At 45.1% G+C, this 16568-nt stretch overlaps 1 protein-coding gene across 1 annotated transcript in view; it reads left to right on the top strand.

The window, feature by feature from the left end:
* Positions 1–16568, top strand: part of SERGEF (secretion regulating guanine nucleotide exchange factor) — a 235566-nt gene that overhangs the window by 37982 nt on the left and 181016 nt on the right. Inside the window, 1 exon segment of the mRNA XM_043582360.1 lies at positions 12536–12702. Coding sequence (XP_043438295.1) covers positions 12536–12702 — 167 coding nt within the window.

Below are 16568 nucleotides of genomic sequence, written 5' to 3'. Positions count from 1 at the left end.
ATGAAATGAAAAATCCTGTGCAGCAGATGCCTTTCCCAGTCTCTGGCCATGGAAAAGTCAGCCTCTCCAAGGAAGGCACTGTAGCTTTGGTTACTTACTGTCTCTGGTGTGACGGAGGTGAGTGACACTGGAGGGAGACTTCAACCATGTCAGGTTTTCACAGAAGGTCGCACTGGAGACTTAGAGTTTCTTGGCAGGTGGGGCACTGGTAAAGAGTGTTTCTTCTGGTGCCTGAAGGACAGATGGGAGCAGAAGCAGAGTGGGAGGGTGATGAGCAGATGTGGAAGGGAAGGACAGGCTGTCCCACCGTGGATCTGGCCTGGTGGACCTTCACACATTCCGAGGCCACGCACCTGCAGATGAGCAACTTGAATATAAATGCAGTGTTTGTCACGCACATCAGCCTTGACAGTAGTCTTTGATCTCATGCCTCTCCCAACCCCTTCCATTGAAATTACCAGGCCTCCAGGTCTTGTGATTATCTTGCCTTTTCTGGTGGCTGCTGGATCATAATGGGTTCTCCTCAGTGGCCTCCTCTGGCGATGCTCATTACTGACACTGTTTGATGTGAGTGGCAAGTCCCCGAGCCATTGTGTGTGGAGTGGGCGTCACTTCCACGGGTCACTCCTTACCTTGTCCTGCTGCTCAGTTCTTGCCCTTGAAGGGCCCTCAGACATGGCATTGGGAGAGTGCTCCCCTATTTGTGAGTGCAGCTCTGTTAGGATCCCTACAGGTCTTTTATGCTCACCTGTCACGAAGAGCCCGGGAGAGTTCCCTGCGGGTGCACTTGGAGGAAATTTGAGAGGCACCAGCCAAAGTCATGTCCCAAGACATTCTCACTGGTTGAGCACACACTGGCATCCCAGGACAGGCTCCCTCCCCTCTTTGCTCCTGCCCCTGGTGAATTATTTGCCCACTGAAAGCTTTGGGGCAACCTTTGTCTCCCCTGTTTGAAGATCTTAATCTGCACCCCTCAGTAACCAAAAGCCAGTTTCTCTTTGGAGGGCAAGTAGTGTTTCTGGGGGGTTGTGGGATTTTTTGGGGTTTCAGAGGTGGAGCCCTAGCTATCTACATGACAGTTTTTTTTTAAATTTTCTTAACGTTTATTTATTTTTGAGACAGAGAGAGACAGAGCATGAATGGGGGAGGGTCAGAGAGAGAGAGGGAGACACAGAATCGGAAGCAGGCTCCAGGCTCTGGGCCATCATCAACCCAGATCCCGACGTGGGGCTCGAACCCACGGACCGCGAGATCGTGACCTGAGCTGAAGTCGGACGCTCAACCGACTGAGCCACCCAGGCGCCCCTCTACATGACAGTTTTAATACCATGGTGAGCTTTGCAGGATTCACGTCCCAGTTTACGGTTTGTCTCTGGGCCTGTTCCTGCAGGGCCTCAGGGTGGTCTGCAGGGGGAGCTGTGTTCCCACAGCCAGGTGCTGGGATTTCACTGAAGGACTTAAGTGTTCTTCTCTGCAGGCCACTGTGCTTGGGAACTGCGTCTTTCCTTTTCCTCGGCAAACCAGCCTCTCAGGTCTCATTCCCAGCTCCAGCCTGCAGCTTGGGCATTGTGAGTCATCATCGGCAGCAGAAAATGCGGCCTCGCCAACAGCTGGGTGCAGCACCTGGCCTTTTTTCCCTTCTCTTTTTGTAACTTCATAGAGATGGAAGCTGCTGATGACCTTTTGTAATGGACGGTGACTGAAGGTGGAGGCCAGGGCTAGGGCAGCAGCTCTAGGTAGGGAGAGGAGGACCCTGAGGAGATGGGGTGGGGAACGTGTGTCTTTCTTTCACCCAGCCCTTGGGCCTTCCAGAAAGTCGTTCCAGGGAAAAAGGCAGTGAGGGACTGCGTGAGCTTCACCCGTCTCTCTTCTTTTCTGCCAAGGATCCCAGAAAGCCTTAGTTGATGCAGGTAGCAGTGGGGGCTGTGAGACGTTACTGGTGCCTTTCTCAGAAGCTGTGGACAGGATGTAGTAGAAGTCAGGGTAGTCTGGGTTCTAGACTTGTTTCGCTTCTAACTCACTATTTACCCTCGGGCAAGTAAGTCACTTTTCTTCCTGGGCCTCATTTTTCCGGGCCTCACTTTTCCCCAGCAGAAGCAGACAGGCTAGAGTGCTCTGAGGTCCCTTCCTTCTATGAGTGAGTCTGTAATGAATGTAAAGAATTTTGAGCCTTGTTCCCTTGATCATCTTGAACATCTGAAACCTGTAACTACTTCTCCAGATGAATAGCGCTAACTGCAGAAGGACAGAGGTATGATTCTCACTGTTGAAAAACTTAGGTCTTCCTCCTTCCTTCTCCCCACAAGGCAGTACAGAGGGAAGCAGGGAAGCAGAGGGATTCTAGTTTTGGCTCTGCCAAAACACATTGTGTGTCCTGGGGCAAATCATTCCTCTCCTTCAGCCTCATTCTCGTTTTCTCGAAAGTCAAGAGATTAGACTTGCTTCCTGGCTCCCCCTCCCCCCCCCCCCCCCCCCCCCCCCCGCCCCATTCCCCTGCCCCCATCCCCACTGGAGCCTCCTACTAGCTCTTCTGCAGGGTGTGATTCTTAGCTGCAGAAGCCCTGGGGTATAGTTTCCTTCCTTGCTGGGAGGGAGAGTAGCAAGATTATTTTTTTTTAATTACGCAGCTAAGATTAGGCAGCAATCTGCATTTTAAAATGTTATTAATAAGAGTCTAAAAGTGTGCGAAGAAGCTCTGGAGTTTGAATGTGACATGAGCTGGGAAACATCTGCAGAGCCCCCAGCCTCCACCAGAGAGTTCTCTCCGGGCACCAAGCAAGCGCTGGGTATGACCAGCGGCCTGGTGTGTGCCTGGACCCTTAGAGGAGCAGGGGACCCACTCATTCAGCCAGAGCAACCCTCTGAGAGCTGGGACTCACAGACCAGCCTCTCTTGATGGTCCTTCACAATCTGGCTTTAGAGAAAAAGTGATGGTTGTAGTATTACTAACACCTCTGCTAGAGTTTACAAAATACTTTCATGTCTATTGTCTCCCTTACTTTTCATCACAGTCCTGAGAGGTAGTTAGAGCAAGTTTCATTGCTCCTACATGGGTTGGCTGAGTTCTCTTAAACTTAAGATTCTTCATTTAAGCAAGGTGGTGTGCAACAGAGGAAAAGCACCAGATGGGGAATCGGGAGCTAGGTGCTGGTCCTGGGCCTCTGCCACCCTCCCCAGCTCTGCCTGTTCCTTTTCTCTACTTTATATTCTCTATAGCACTTAGAGTCATTTGCTGGGGCATATGTTTTGTGTGGTTTTTGGTCATTTGCCTGTCTTCCTCCTGCTTTAATATTCCTTGAAGGAAGGACAGAAGAGTTCTGTTTTGTTCATGGCTGTGGCCCCTAGCACCTGGGACAGCACCTGGCATATAAATAGTGGGCAATAATGATGTGTTGAATATTGTGAATACCTGGTTCTGCCTCCAAGTAGTTAGTGTGACTTGGAAAAGTTATTTTCTTCAGTTTTGTCTTCTCTTTGGGAAATCAAATGGGATGGTCTCTGATGTCCTTGGTTGCATACAAAAGTCTGTGGTAAGAGCAATGCCTAGTACTCTTCTGTCAGTGAACATTGAGCCCCTGCTCTGGGTCAGGTCCTGTGCTAGGTGCTGTGAGGAGTACAGAGAAAATGTGAAAGGATCATTGCTCTTCACTCTTTAGTGGGTATGATGGTTAATTTTATGTGTCAACTTGACTGGGAGATGAGGTACCCAGTTATTTGGTAAATATTTGGAGTATTTCTGTGAAGGTGTTTTTGGGTGAGATTAACATTTATATTATAGACTGAGTAAAGATTGCCCTCCCTAATGTGAGTGGGCCTCATCTAATCAACTGAAGGCCTGAATAGAACAAAAGGCAGATCCTTCCCCAAGTAAGAGGGAATTCTCCTGCTTGTCGGCCTTCTAACTGGGGCGCCAGCTCTTCCTGCTGGGCAACCTTTGAACTGAGATATTGGCTTTGCAGATTTTGGACTTGCCAGCCTCCATAAAATCATGTGAGCCAATTCCTTGTAAATCTCTCTCTCTCTCTCTCTCTCTCTCTCTCCTATTGGTTCTGTTTCTCTGGAGAACCTTGACTAATTTAGAGGGCCACACAAGGCATCTCATCAAATAATCTTACATTTGGAGGCATAGAATAATTGTTGGTGCAACGGTACAAGCATCAGGCCAGTGGCTCCCAAAGCAAGGGGCGTCAGAACAAGGGGATGATGGGAGACTTTGGCCGTGGCATTTGAGCCAGGACCTGAAGGGTGAGAAGGAGTTCTGTAGGTGGAACAAGTAAAACCCACCAGCGTTATGGGCTGACCAGCCTTGCGGACTGGAGCCCAGCATGACCCGAAAGCCTGGGAGGGAAGAAGCAAAGTATGCCCTTGACAAAGGGGCAGCCATCCAGCATTGAGAGAACATAGGTGTTTACGGAAAAGGATTGTGTGGAAGGCCAAGGAGCCACTTAAATAAACTAGAACCCAATTTGGGAGAAGAAAGCATTCCTCCCTTTTGTCTGGGAAGCCCCAGCCCTGCATGGTATAGATAGTCCTGTGGCTGGCCTAGGGCCGCCTCAGGGTGCAGTCTGTCTTGACCTCTATTACCAGTGCTCCTGATTTGACAGCTAATAGAGTCAGTGATGAAAATGGAGCAGCTGTGTGGAATGCCTGGCATGTTGTAGGATTCTGATCTCTGCCATGTAGGCCAAGGATGAAGCTCGTGCAGTCACTCAGCAGCTAGGCTCTTTGCATCCCTGTAACCCTGAACAACCTCCAGAAGTCCTTGGGAATGTTCACTTTTGAAGAGGCACTGTGACCCAGCAAAAAGCAGTATATCCTCTGCAGGGTAGTGAGTGAGGGCACCGGTTCTGGTGCCAGGCTGCCGGATTCCATCTGCACTCTGCCACTGACAGCTGCGGGACCCTGAGCCTGAGACTTAACCTCTCCTGTGCTTTAATTTCCTCGCCTATAATTTGAGGATTATAATAATGCCTACCCATGAGGGGATTCTGTGGACTGAATGGGACAACCCATGTAGAGTGCCCTCAGAATATTAGCTGTTATTATCATCATCATCATGATAGATTTGCAGCATACTAGTTGTGTGATCTTGAGCAAGTCATTAAAATCCTGTGATGTTTCTTTACTGTAAGATGGGGCTCACACCCATCATTCAGGGTTGATTAAGTTAGAGAACAATGGCAGTGCCTAAAGCAGAGTGGTTTTTTTTCTAAATTAGAAATAATTTTTTAATGGTGAAGGAGAAATTAAAAATATTATCATTTTTTACTTGAAATGCAGTAGACTCACAATGTTGTATTATTTTCAGGCATATATCGTAGTGATTCCGTGTGTATACATTATGCTTTCCAGATACCTATACAAGTGTAGCTATAATGCGAAAGCATGCAACACTTTATTACAGGATTAACTATATTCTGTAGGCTGTACCTTGTATCCCAATGACTTATTCATTCCATAGCTGGAAGCCTGCAGCTCTTTCTCAAAGGTGTCAACTGTTGTATTTAACCCAAGTATTTTGGTGGTAAACACCATTACCTGTAGTTCAGCATGTGTGACCTCCTCGTGGCCGATTTGGATGCCTTTTATTTCTTTGTGTGGTCTGATTGCAGAGGCTAAGACTTCCAATACTGTGTTGAATAACAGTGGTGAGAGTGGACATCCCTGTCTTGTTCCTGACCTTAGGGGGAAAGCTCTCAGTTTTCCCCCATTGAGGATGATATTAGTGTTGGGTCGTTCATATATGGCTTTTATGATCTCGAGGTATGCTCCTTCTATCCTTACTTTCTTGAGGGTTTTTATCAAGAAAGGATGCTGTATTTTGTCAAATGCTTTCTCTGCATCTATTCAGAGGATCATGTGGTTCTTGTCCCTAAAGTAGAGTTTTACCCAGAGTCAGGTCTCAGTAAAATTCTCCCCAGTCCCTTACCTTTTGTCATTCTCTTTGTAGGCTTCTTCTCCCCTTTTCAGTTGGACAGCGTATGGGGGAAATTTTATTCCTGCACTGACTTCTCAAAAATTTCAAACCTTTTCCATGGTGGTATTGTTCATGATACAACTTTGGAGACTAAGGAAATTTCACTAAGAGATAACAGGATATACAGTCGATCCCAATCTTTATTTGAATTGATAACTATCCGACTGGTGCTTTCTTTCAGGACACTGGTCAGACTAAATATTACAAAGATACTAATAAAATTGGATTGTACAGCACTCATTTTGATAGTGAAGATTTTTAGACATCCTTGTTGAAGTTAGATCAGGAAATGGCTCCAAAGCCATTTATCCCAGTCCTCTTATTTTATGTATGGGAAGCATAGGCCCCTGGAGGAGAAGGGGCCTGTTTAAGGTCACACAGCATAGACGAGAAGCCAGGAAGAGGATCCAGGTCTTCTGAGTCTTAGGTTAAAGTTTCTTCTCCCTTCCCCACTGCTTTTTTTTTTTTTCTTTCTTTTTCCCTAGCTTTAATCTGTTGGTATTGCATGATACTTCAGAGGCCTCTGATGTGCCAGACGCCATGCTTGAATCTTTTCAAAATCCAAAATTTTAAGACAGAGCATTCAGTGCTCTTCTCCTTCTTTGGTTGTCTGTAGAGACATTGACCCCAAGACATTGGTAGGTGGGAGTTGACTGAGAAGATGTGACAAATTGGTAGACACTGTGGGTGGACACTGGAAATCCTTCATAAGGCTATAGAGTTCAGCCAGGAGAATGAGAGTACTGGTGGCTAACATTTACTATGAAATGTCACATACTTTTTGCAAAAATATGCTTACAACAACCCTACAAGTAGATGTTATTCCCATTTTATAAATGTTGAGTAATTTGCTCAAGATTATGGAACCAGTGAATGATAAAATTCAGTAATTAATTTCATTTGTTCATTTGTTTATTCAGGCCACAGATACTCGTTGAGCACCCGCTTTGTGCTGAGCATTATTCTAGGGTGCAGGGATGTGCAAACACAGGCAGTCCCTGAAGTCATAGAGTTGACTGTCTGAAGGGGAGACAAACATTAATCAAAAGTGTTCCTAATGAGTGTACATTTATAAACTGAGATCAGTGCCTCAAGATGAGGAACGTGGTTCTCCAAGGTTGTTGCATAGAGGAACCTGACCTGAGCTGAGGGCTCAGGAGAGTTGAAGAGGCAGTAGGAGTTAACTAGGTGAAGGGGGCTGGGTAGTGGAGACAGCCAGGGACCGAAGGAAGCAGTGTGGCGGCCTGTGGAGGAGCAGCATGGCATGTTCATGCACATTCATGGCCTGGCGTTTCTGCTTCCAGCACCTGTGCTCTGAGCTCTCTCCCTCTGCACTCTTCTCCTTCCATGGGAAGATTAGGCTGGGAGACTCCAGTTCTGTGCTTGACCAATTCTTGGTTATTAGTGCCTTTTTTTCCCCTAATGTTTATTTATTTTTGAGAGGGGGAGGGGCAAAGAGAAGCGGGGACAGAGTATTCAAAGCCGGCTCTGTGCTGACAGCAAAGCTGCCCTATTAGTGCCTTTTTATAAAATCTCTGTCCATGTGGCGGAACAAGGGATGAGTTATAGAAATCAGGTTCTTCTACGTTAAGGCCTTAGAATTAATAACCTGAGAGTAACTGGTGTTCGTCAGCAGATGAATTACAAATGTAACAAGTTCCTGACCGGAGGATGGCTCACTTCTTACATGTGTGTGCTCTAGGAGGCTTTAGCACCTGGGATATGCTATGGGAATATGCATATGGAATATGCTATATATATGAGGAGCTGTGTGGCCTTTTCTCTGCCTTGACCCAGGGGTGTTCTTTTTATAACATCTACCTCTGTTTGCTAACTCCCTTTGATGCCTTCAATGACACTCTTCCCTTTTGGGACATTCTTTTAAGAAAGGGTGAAGGTTCCTTAATTTACAGTAATCCATCTTCCTCTCACCTTTAGGACCCCTTTCCCTGGAATGGGGTAGAAATTCCCCTTAGCTGAAGAGCTTAGATGTTGCTGGAGTGGCTTCTCACCTGCCTTTACCACCATTCCCGACAGCCCTCCTATGGATGCTAAAGGAAGCTACCTCCTTGAATATTCCCCACCTCCCCAGCCTCCTGAGTCTCCTCTGACTTCCTCTGCCCCTGGCAGGGCTTTGCAGAGAGTTCTCTTTTTCCTCACTTACTTCCTCTTTATTTATATTTGACTATTTGTTTGCAGAAGGCCCCAGAAGAGTTAACTCATTTTAGTAATGAAATAATATTTCATGATTCCCATCGATGTGACCCCAGATCTGGCATTTTAGCCCTTTTGTCTATTTCTTTTAATGTACCACCACCTTCCCACCAATCTTGAAATCTGAAATCCTGAAATCTCAGAGTGGTGTTCATCTCCTCCTGTTCCCTTTCTCTGACATCTGATAGGATGGCACGCCTTGCAAATTCCCATCTTGTTTTCCCCCCTGTGACTTCAACCCTTGGTTCAGTCCTGATCCATCTTAGGCTTGTGTAATTGTAGTGGCTTTCTTTCTTCTTTCCCCTTTCACTTACTACTGCTGTGCCTGTGGGCAAGCGCCTAGTTTCTTGTCCATCAACTAGGGCTGGGAAGAGTGATAAGCAGAGTACCGTATAGAGAATGCTTAGACCAGTACATAGCACACAGTGGATGCGATGCAAGTGTTGGCATGAATGTTCTTATTACTGGTGCCTCCACCTTTGCCTCATGCGCCAGCCCCAGACACTCCTTTGACCAGATGTCACCCCTGTTCCCAGTGTGCAGTCTCCCCATGGTCTAGTTAGCAGCAGTCTCTAAAGTGAGCATGTGAGACTAATTGCCAGGGTATGGGAAGAACAAATCATGACTCCTTTTATGTGTTTTTATCTCGTTCTTTAACATTTTCTACTTTGTGAGTATATTTTACACTGTACATTTTTAAATAAGGGCATATTTATAATTTATGTATATAGGTAATACAAGTATATATTTTAATAAATAGATGAATATATGTGTAATGTGTGTACATGTGTATATGTGTGTGTGTATATATATGTAATACACATATATACATGTAATATACATATAATATACATGTATATATACATGTAATATACACATATATAATATATATATACACACATATACACACGTATACCTATACATACATACATATAATTACATAGTATGTTAAAAAATATTTTACTAATAGGTGAGTACAAACCAGCCAGTTTGGGAATCCCTGATCTGGAAGGTGAGATGTAGACCCTGAGCCTGGCATTTCCCTGTGGTGGCCCCAGCCTGCAGTTCTGACCCGCTTTCCAGTCCCTCTTCCTCGTGACCCTCACTCTCTCTCTACCTGACCCATCCACCTTGTGCCTTTTGGTTTCTATCATCACTTGTCCCCTCTCCCTACTCCTAGAATATTCTTCCTCATTCTCCCATTTTCTTTTCCTATCTAGAAGTTCACCTTGAATGTTGCTTCTTCCATCAAGCCTGCCAGGAGAATTCCAGCTTGAAATGGTTTCTCCAAGTTCCTTAGGCATACTTTGTCAATGCTACTTACTTGGCCCCTGTTGTTTTCTGTGTTGTGTTGGGATCTTTTGCCACCTATACTTAATGTCTTGGCTCCGTAGTGATTTTATGTCAATTTGCACATGGGCATACCTTGAAATTATATTTTACTTGCTAACTTTATTTTGTGCTGTTGGTCATTTTTCTCATTTATCTGAAGATACACACTTATACTTTTTGGATGCCATTAATGTATCTATCTTTTATCACAGTAATACATAATTCTTTACTATTAGTAAAAAACTCATTTGTTACATTTGTGCTCTGAATCTCCTTGGATTTGATAGTATACTTCTGCTTGAGACATATTTTTGTCTACAGTGCATTAGTGAACATTTTTTTGTATGTGGATTCATTGTTTTCTTTTACTCTGGGTGACCCAACATCATTTTCCTGTGTTAGATGCCTTTATTTCAACACTTACAGTCCTGAGTTCTGCGAGGTGTCCTGGGAAGTGAGCTGGTATGCAGAACATATCCATGTGACCTGGGCTTTCCCCCTCCTCAAATACTGTAAGAATTGACAGCAGCTGGGCAATCACTGGAGCTACCAATGGTGTTGGAGTCAGAATACACAGATTTTAATCTTGATTCCACCACCTGCTGGTTGTTTGGTCTTGACCAAATCATTTACCCTCATCTGTGAAATAAATTTAGTAATCTGTACCCCCTAGAATTATTTTGGGGATTAATTGAGATAGTGGCCCTGAATGTGCTGGGCACCTAAGAAGTGGTCAATATGTGTCTGTTTAAAAGAAAAGGAAAAATAAGAATCTCCTTTTTTTTTTTTTTTTTTTTTCCTGCGAGCCTTCTGATGCAGAGTGTATTTTGGGGAGAAATAGACAGATAGTGTCAGAGAGTGCACCTACCTGACTGAGCAAACCTAGGCTGGAGAGTGAAGGCTGGACATCCAGTCAGCCTGGTTTTGGGGCTTGTCTCTAATAGAATGTCTGTGGCCTCCCCAGGGAACATGAGAATTAATTAGTTAATCTTTGTAAAGTGCCTTGAAGTTGAAAAGTGCTATGTAAGTAGAATGGTTGAATTGCTATTGGAGATGGAGTAATGGCGGCAGTCTTGCCTGTCTTCACACCAATAATCAATAGGAGAGAAGATGCTAAGATGTTTTACTTGATAGGAAAGGATTCATTGTGGGACTTGTGATAACATAATTCTTCGATAGTCTTGCAGATAGCAACGTGCTGGTTCTTTCCAGCAGAACAATGCTAGGGTGAGTTCAGAAGTAACAGTCTCCTCTTTTAGCTTCTTGGGACTCTCCCTGCTAAGGCAGTCTGGTTGTAAATCCTACCCAGCTCATGTAGAGGGACCGTTTGTCATTTTTGGATGCTTTGTGGGTCCTGGGAACATGGGCTTTTTTGTGGGTCCTATAGAAGTGAGGGAAGGATATTGAGTGTTGAGTGTTGGTTATCCAGTGATGCAGACCCATGTGAAAAGCCAAAACAGAATAGTACCATGGGCTAGTAGAAGGAGATGTGGCTTAGCTGTGTGACCCTGGGCTAGTCACTTCTCTGAACCTTAGTTTCTCACCTGTTAAATGGGAACATAGTTGTTGATGAGGACAGTAATAAAGGTGGCTCACAGGAGGGTGGGTTTCACCCTTTCTGTGGAGGATTGAGGGGTCAAAAAAGGCTTCACAGAACTGGTGGTACCTGAGCTGGACTGTACAGGTGGAGCCATAGCTTATCAAATGAATAATGTAAGGAAAGGGCTTCCATGGCAAAAGGAACAACACATGTGAGGCCATGAAATAGCATATCCGAGGGAACCCACTCCTAGTTCCTGTCATATACCTGGTACCCCATGGGCTGCACAGACTTTTTTCCCTCTTTGAGGAAGCTCAGAACTTCTCGTGCACTTCTTGGTATCTCCGTTGGTGTCCATGAGCAGATTGATTCTGAGGACTTTATCCCTTCAATATTCCGACATTTCCCCTATGAGTCTGTAGTTGTATTCTAGCTGACACTATAAACCATATGTTGAATGTGGGGCCAGATGAAGCCTTGATACCAAACACAGTAGTATCATAGTAGTAGGTTTGTCTAGAATTTAATATGCATTGCTTGGTGTTTTGTCTCTTAAGCAAAGTTTTTCTTTGTTAAAATAAACATGTATAAAGAATTTATACAGCGCACATGGTTATGCATATTTATTGCGGAGAATCTGTTAATAATCTATGCCTCATCGGATTTTGCATTTCTGTTGAAATAACAAATGTGGCACTTGGTACAACTGAACGAGTTCGGTGAATTTTTTCTTATCTGGGAGAAGAAAGGCGTTTCTCTTTTTTCCAAATTCCATTTTCTTCAATCATCTTTTGCACTGGCCAGCTTCCCAGGTGGTGCATCTGGGGAACTGAGGCTTTCCTGGCTGTAAATGATTTTGTCTTTTTTCCCTTCTCTCACTCCCTTCCTTCTCGCACACGTAGACACTTGCCTTGGGACTATGAGAATTGCTTTTTTGGGTAAGAGCTTAGACTCTGAAGATTCTTTTATGTTATATGGAAAGAAAACACATGAAATTGGCTTTAATGGTGCTAAGAGATTATGGCATGGGGCAGGTCAGGAGCCTGGGGGACTTCTGGGTAGCTGATGGGCCCCATATTGGGTGAGAGGGAGGAGAACCTGAGAATAGAGATCTGGGCAAAGTGCAAGGAGAGATAGAGAGGCCATAAAGTGTGGTTGAAGAATTCCCTGTAGCCTGGTCCCTGTCTTTTAAAATGCAGGTGCACGGCTTTAGAATCTGCCCTCTGCTGGAATCCAGCTCTGGTGCTCACTGCACCACAGCTTGATCTTGGTCATGTCGTTTTACCGAACATCAGTCCCCACATCTGTGAAAGTGTGAATAGTTGTGCTTTCCCTGTAGAAGATAGGATGGTTCCTGGTACATGGTAGTTGGTCCTAAAATAAATGTTCACAGTTTCTCTTGTAATTCTTTGCCTACCCATGAGAGTATAGCTGTGGAATATAGCCTTAATTCAACTAATGTTTGTTTTTAGAAACTGGCAGAGTGTTTACCTGGGGCCGAGCGGACTATGGTCAACTAGGGAGGAAGTTGGAGTCTCGTGAAGGCTGGAAACTACAGAGTCATGATTCATCCCTCCCCTGCTCAGGACCACAGAAGAGCATGCCTTCCTGTCTGCACTGCTTAACAGGAGCAGCTGAGGTAGGAATGACTTTCCATAGATGTGATACATCTCTTTTCCTTGTCTTTCATCGAAACAGTTACTGAGGTCCTACGGTGTGCTTATAGTGAAGGCATTATGGTATGGGTTCCATGCAGGACTCTGAGGGGGTCCTTGCCTCAAGTTGCTTGTGGTTTAACATGGTAGAAGAGGGAGTTACCCAGACAACTATACCTCAAGGCAGACTGTGTGTAACTCCTTTAGAGAGATTCCAGATACTCTGTGTCCACTTCAAAGAATGAGAAATGAATCCAGGCTACTGTGATCGGGTTAGGCTAGTGTCATAGAGGCCACAGCTTTGAGCGGTGCCTTGGAGGATGGATCATATTCGAGTAAGTGTCTGTAAGACAGAAGAGGACTTTCAGGTAGGCACAACGGCCAGAACAGAGTCACAGGGTAGGAAAGTAAAGAAACTATTTGGGGAACCACTGGTGGGTCAGTTTGGCTAGAGCGTGGGGTATCTGTAGTATCCAAAAGATGGGTTGCAGCCTGATCAAGGGGGCTTTTATACTGAGCTAAGTGTTTTGCACTTCAGTTTATATTTCCCAGTGCAGAAAATACTGTAGTTCAGTTACTTATCAAGCCCCTTTAATTCCCTGAAATGTCTTGAATTTCTACATTTAAAGCAGGAGTCTTAATTTCTCCAGGGTGTGTGTTTCTGTTACTAAATTTTACTTTACTGTTGTCCTTAAAAAAAGAAAAGGCTAGGTTTTTGAGAAGAATGAGGATGGCCACGGAGGAAATGTGCCTCTGAACCCAAGTTGGCTTAATGAAGGAGTTCAGTCTTCATTCAGAGTCTGTGAAAAAAATTAATAAGCCAGCGAGACTTCTGTAATTAGCATCAGACTAATTACAACCCTCTTCATACCTAGAGGGCTTCCCTTCCCCCGGGGCCTGCCTGGCCTCCTCCTTCCGGGTATGTAGGACGGTTCTCAATTTCTGCTTCACATCCCAGACCGCTCCTCCTGGGCCTTTCCTTAGTGCTGGGTTAAGTCTGTCTGTCTTTCTTGCTCTCTCTTTTTCTTTAATTGACAAGGCACTCATTAAACAAAACCAAAAAGGCAGTTTAGACATGGTGGTAATAATAATAATAATAATAATAATAATAATAATAATAAAACCATCCTTAATCTTAACCACCTTAACAACATTCCCTTTTGCATGTACACGTGTACATACTTTCCAAAGTTTCAGTGATAGTACTTATGATATTTGGTATTCAGTCTTCATTTATTTTATCACAGATGCTTTGCTTTGTTTTTCTGATCTCTGAGGCCATTTAAAATGGCTGTGTAACATTATATGATTCGAAGGCTCTGGGATTTTCCAAACCATTCTTGGAATGTTAGACATTTATATAATTTCTTCTCTTTTGTCACTGTGGTGGATTCTGCAGTGAATACCCTTTTGAAGTGTTTTTTAAGGTACAGTCTTAAGGATGAAATTGCAGGGGCAAAGGCCATGAGCATCTTTATGACCTTTGCTATATTTCTCTAGATTCTGTTTGAGAGAAGTTGACCTCCCCAGCTGCGAATGAGGGAATGCAGCATTGTAGCTAGTACTGTCTGCTTAGCCAGTGAAGGTGCTGAGAGCCTGGTACCAAGTGCATTAAACCCTTTATTCTTCTTTGTCTTTTCCAGAACATTTAAGACTCCATGGTCAGGTAGCACAGCAGAGGCACAGAGGCTCCACGGATTTTTCTGAGTCTCTGGTTTTATTGGCAAGATCAGGATAATAATACTTACCACAAAAGGTCATTGATGAGGATTATACCCAAGGTTCTTGGCATGTCGCAGGCACTCAGTAACTGTTGGGTCCTTTCTCTTCTTTGCCTTTTAACACCCTGTGGTGGCCATCGTGTGTGGCAGCACTGTGACAGATATGGCCAGTGGAAACATACAGCCTAAGAGCGTGACATTGATGTGACTTTTGTTTAGCTTCTTAGTAGAGCAATCTGAGGAGGTGGCTTGAGCCTGGAGTGCCATGGCCACTCCATTTTAGTGCTCCCTCCATCTCTGCTCCAGTCTCTGGAGTACTGGCACGTCTACTTGCTGGTCCCACTGCAGGTTCAGACGCCAGGCTATCTCCTTTTGGTAAATTGGGTCTGGGGATTATCCCCCCTGTTGATGTCCAGGTCTGACCCATCAGACATCTATTTGCCTGAGGCCCAGAGCCAGGCCAGTGGGCAGCTATAAGCCACTAGGAGTGGATTCACCTTGGAAAAGATAAAAGCCATCCTTGAGTAGGTATTGCCCTGGGAGGGACTTGGCCAGGGAGGTGCAGAGACACTTGGGGAGACAGGAACAGCCTTGAACTAAGCTGATGATTCCTGACCTTCAAGGAATTAAGAGTGGCCCCGTAGCTGACCAGTTGCCTTCTTCTGTGTCCAAGGGATAAGCAGAGTGAGGAGTGAGGTGTCTGGGCTGGGATCCAGAGTGACAGCCCACAAGAGGAGAAAGCACAGGTGGTTTAACCATCCCATCTTGTGAACAAAAGAAAGCAAACAAACACAATGTTACTTGGTGGTGATTATGGTCCAGGCAGCATACTAAAAACTTTACGTGTATTATTTCATCTTCTCAATAAAACTGCGTGCTGGTGTTATAATCACTGCTTTATGAATAAGGATACTCAGGCTCACAATGGGGAAGTCACTGGCCCCAGATCACACAGGAGGTCAACAAACAGTGGGGTTGGGACTTGAACTTGAAGTACTTGAAGCTTACATACTTTCTGTATAGATGAAATAAAGTTGCATCTGTCCTTTTGCATATATACCCTCACCTGGATAAAAGTTCTGGGAGTCTGGAAGGCAGAGTCTCTGATTCCCTGAGAGTCTCAATTCTTTCTTCTGAGCCATGCCTCATCTCCAGCCTGAGAAGGACTTTGAGATTATAGACCTGGCAGGCTTCCCTTTAATATTCTCACAGTGGTGAAGACTATGTGTTTCATGCTCTATCAGCTTGGCCTTAGATACTTGGCCGTTTTGGCCACTCTTAGAAAATTCCAGGGATAGCAGAATAATTGGGATTAATCTCCCCCATGTACACATCAGGGCAGAGTGTGTGTGAACCACAGCAGCTTCTCAGACCCCAGGCAAGACTGCCATGTTTCCCAGGGAACCTTGGCTCTAAACTCTGCCCAAAGATGGAGCACAGAAGTACTTGTGCTCACTTAGTGGGTCCATAGGGGCTCCCTAGGATTCTGAAGCAGCTAGAGCTGGGCACCTGGTGTGTTAGTGGAACCATCAGAAGACCTGCTTGACTGAAGGTAAACAGCCTCTGAGGGGACAAGGTCTGGATTAGGAGTCGGAAGACCTGGGTTCTAGCTCTGGTTCCGCCCTGATTGAGTGAATTTGGGAAAGCCCCTTTTCCTCCTGTACCCTTAGTTCCCCCATACGTAGGTGGGGCATGTTAGACCAGGTGATTCCTGATGTGTCTTACAGATCTAAGAGTACCTTCCATTTCTGATTCTTATTTTATGGAAATGATCACTACTTAAATTTATAATGACTCTTGCCCCTGGAGTCCCTCAGGGTCATAGCCAAGATCACTTGATCCCTAGCTGCTGGCTCAATTTTGGCAGACCTGAGCATGTTAACTGATTCAGAAGTTCTAGGCTTTAGTACCACCTGAGCCTTGCTCTGCCTTGTTGCCTTGGCTCTGTTCTCTGCCCTTGTTCCTTGTCCCCAGGGGCTCCTGTTCCAGTTTAGGTCATTGGGATTTTAGTATGATGCTGCCGCCTAGTCCTCCCAGGACTTGTCGTTCAGCTTTGATTCCTGTCCCCGTGGCTGTGACCTTATTGCCAGGGGCAGGCAGACGTTTGTGACACTACTTCCTACCACCTG

The sequence above is a fragment of the Prionailurus bengalensis genome, chromosome D1, assembly GCF_016509475.1.
Source record: "Prionailurus bengalensis isolate Pbe53 chromosome D1, Fcat_Pben_1.1_paternal_pri, whole genome shotgun sequence".
NCBI lineage: Eukaryota > Metazoa > Chordata > Mammalia > Carnivora > Felidae > Prionailurus > Prionailurus bengalensis.
Note: the sequence above shows the minus strand (reverse complement) of the source record. Positions and strands in the feature narration are given on the sequence as shown.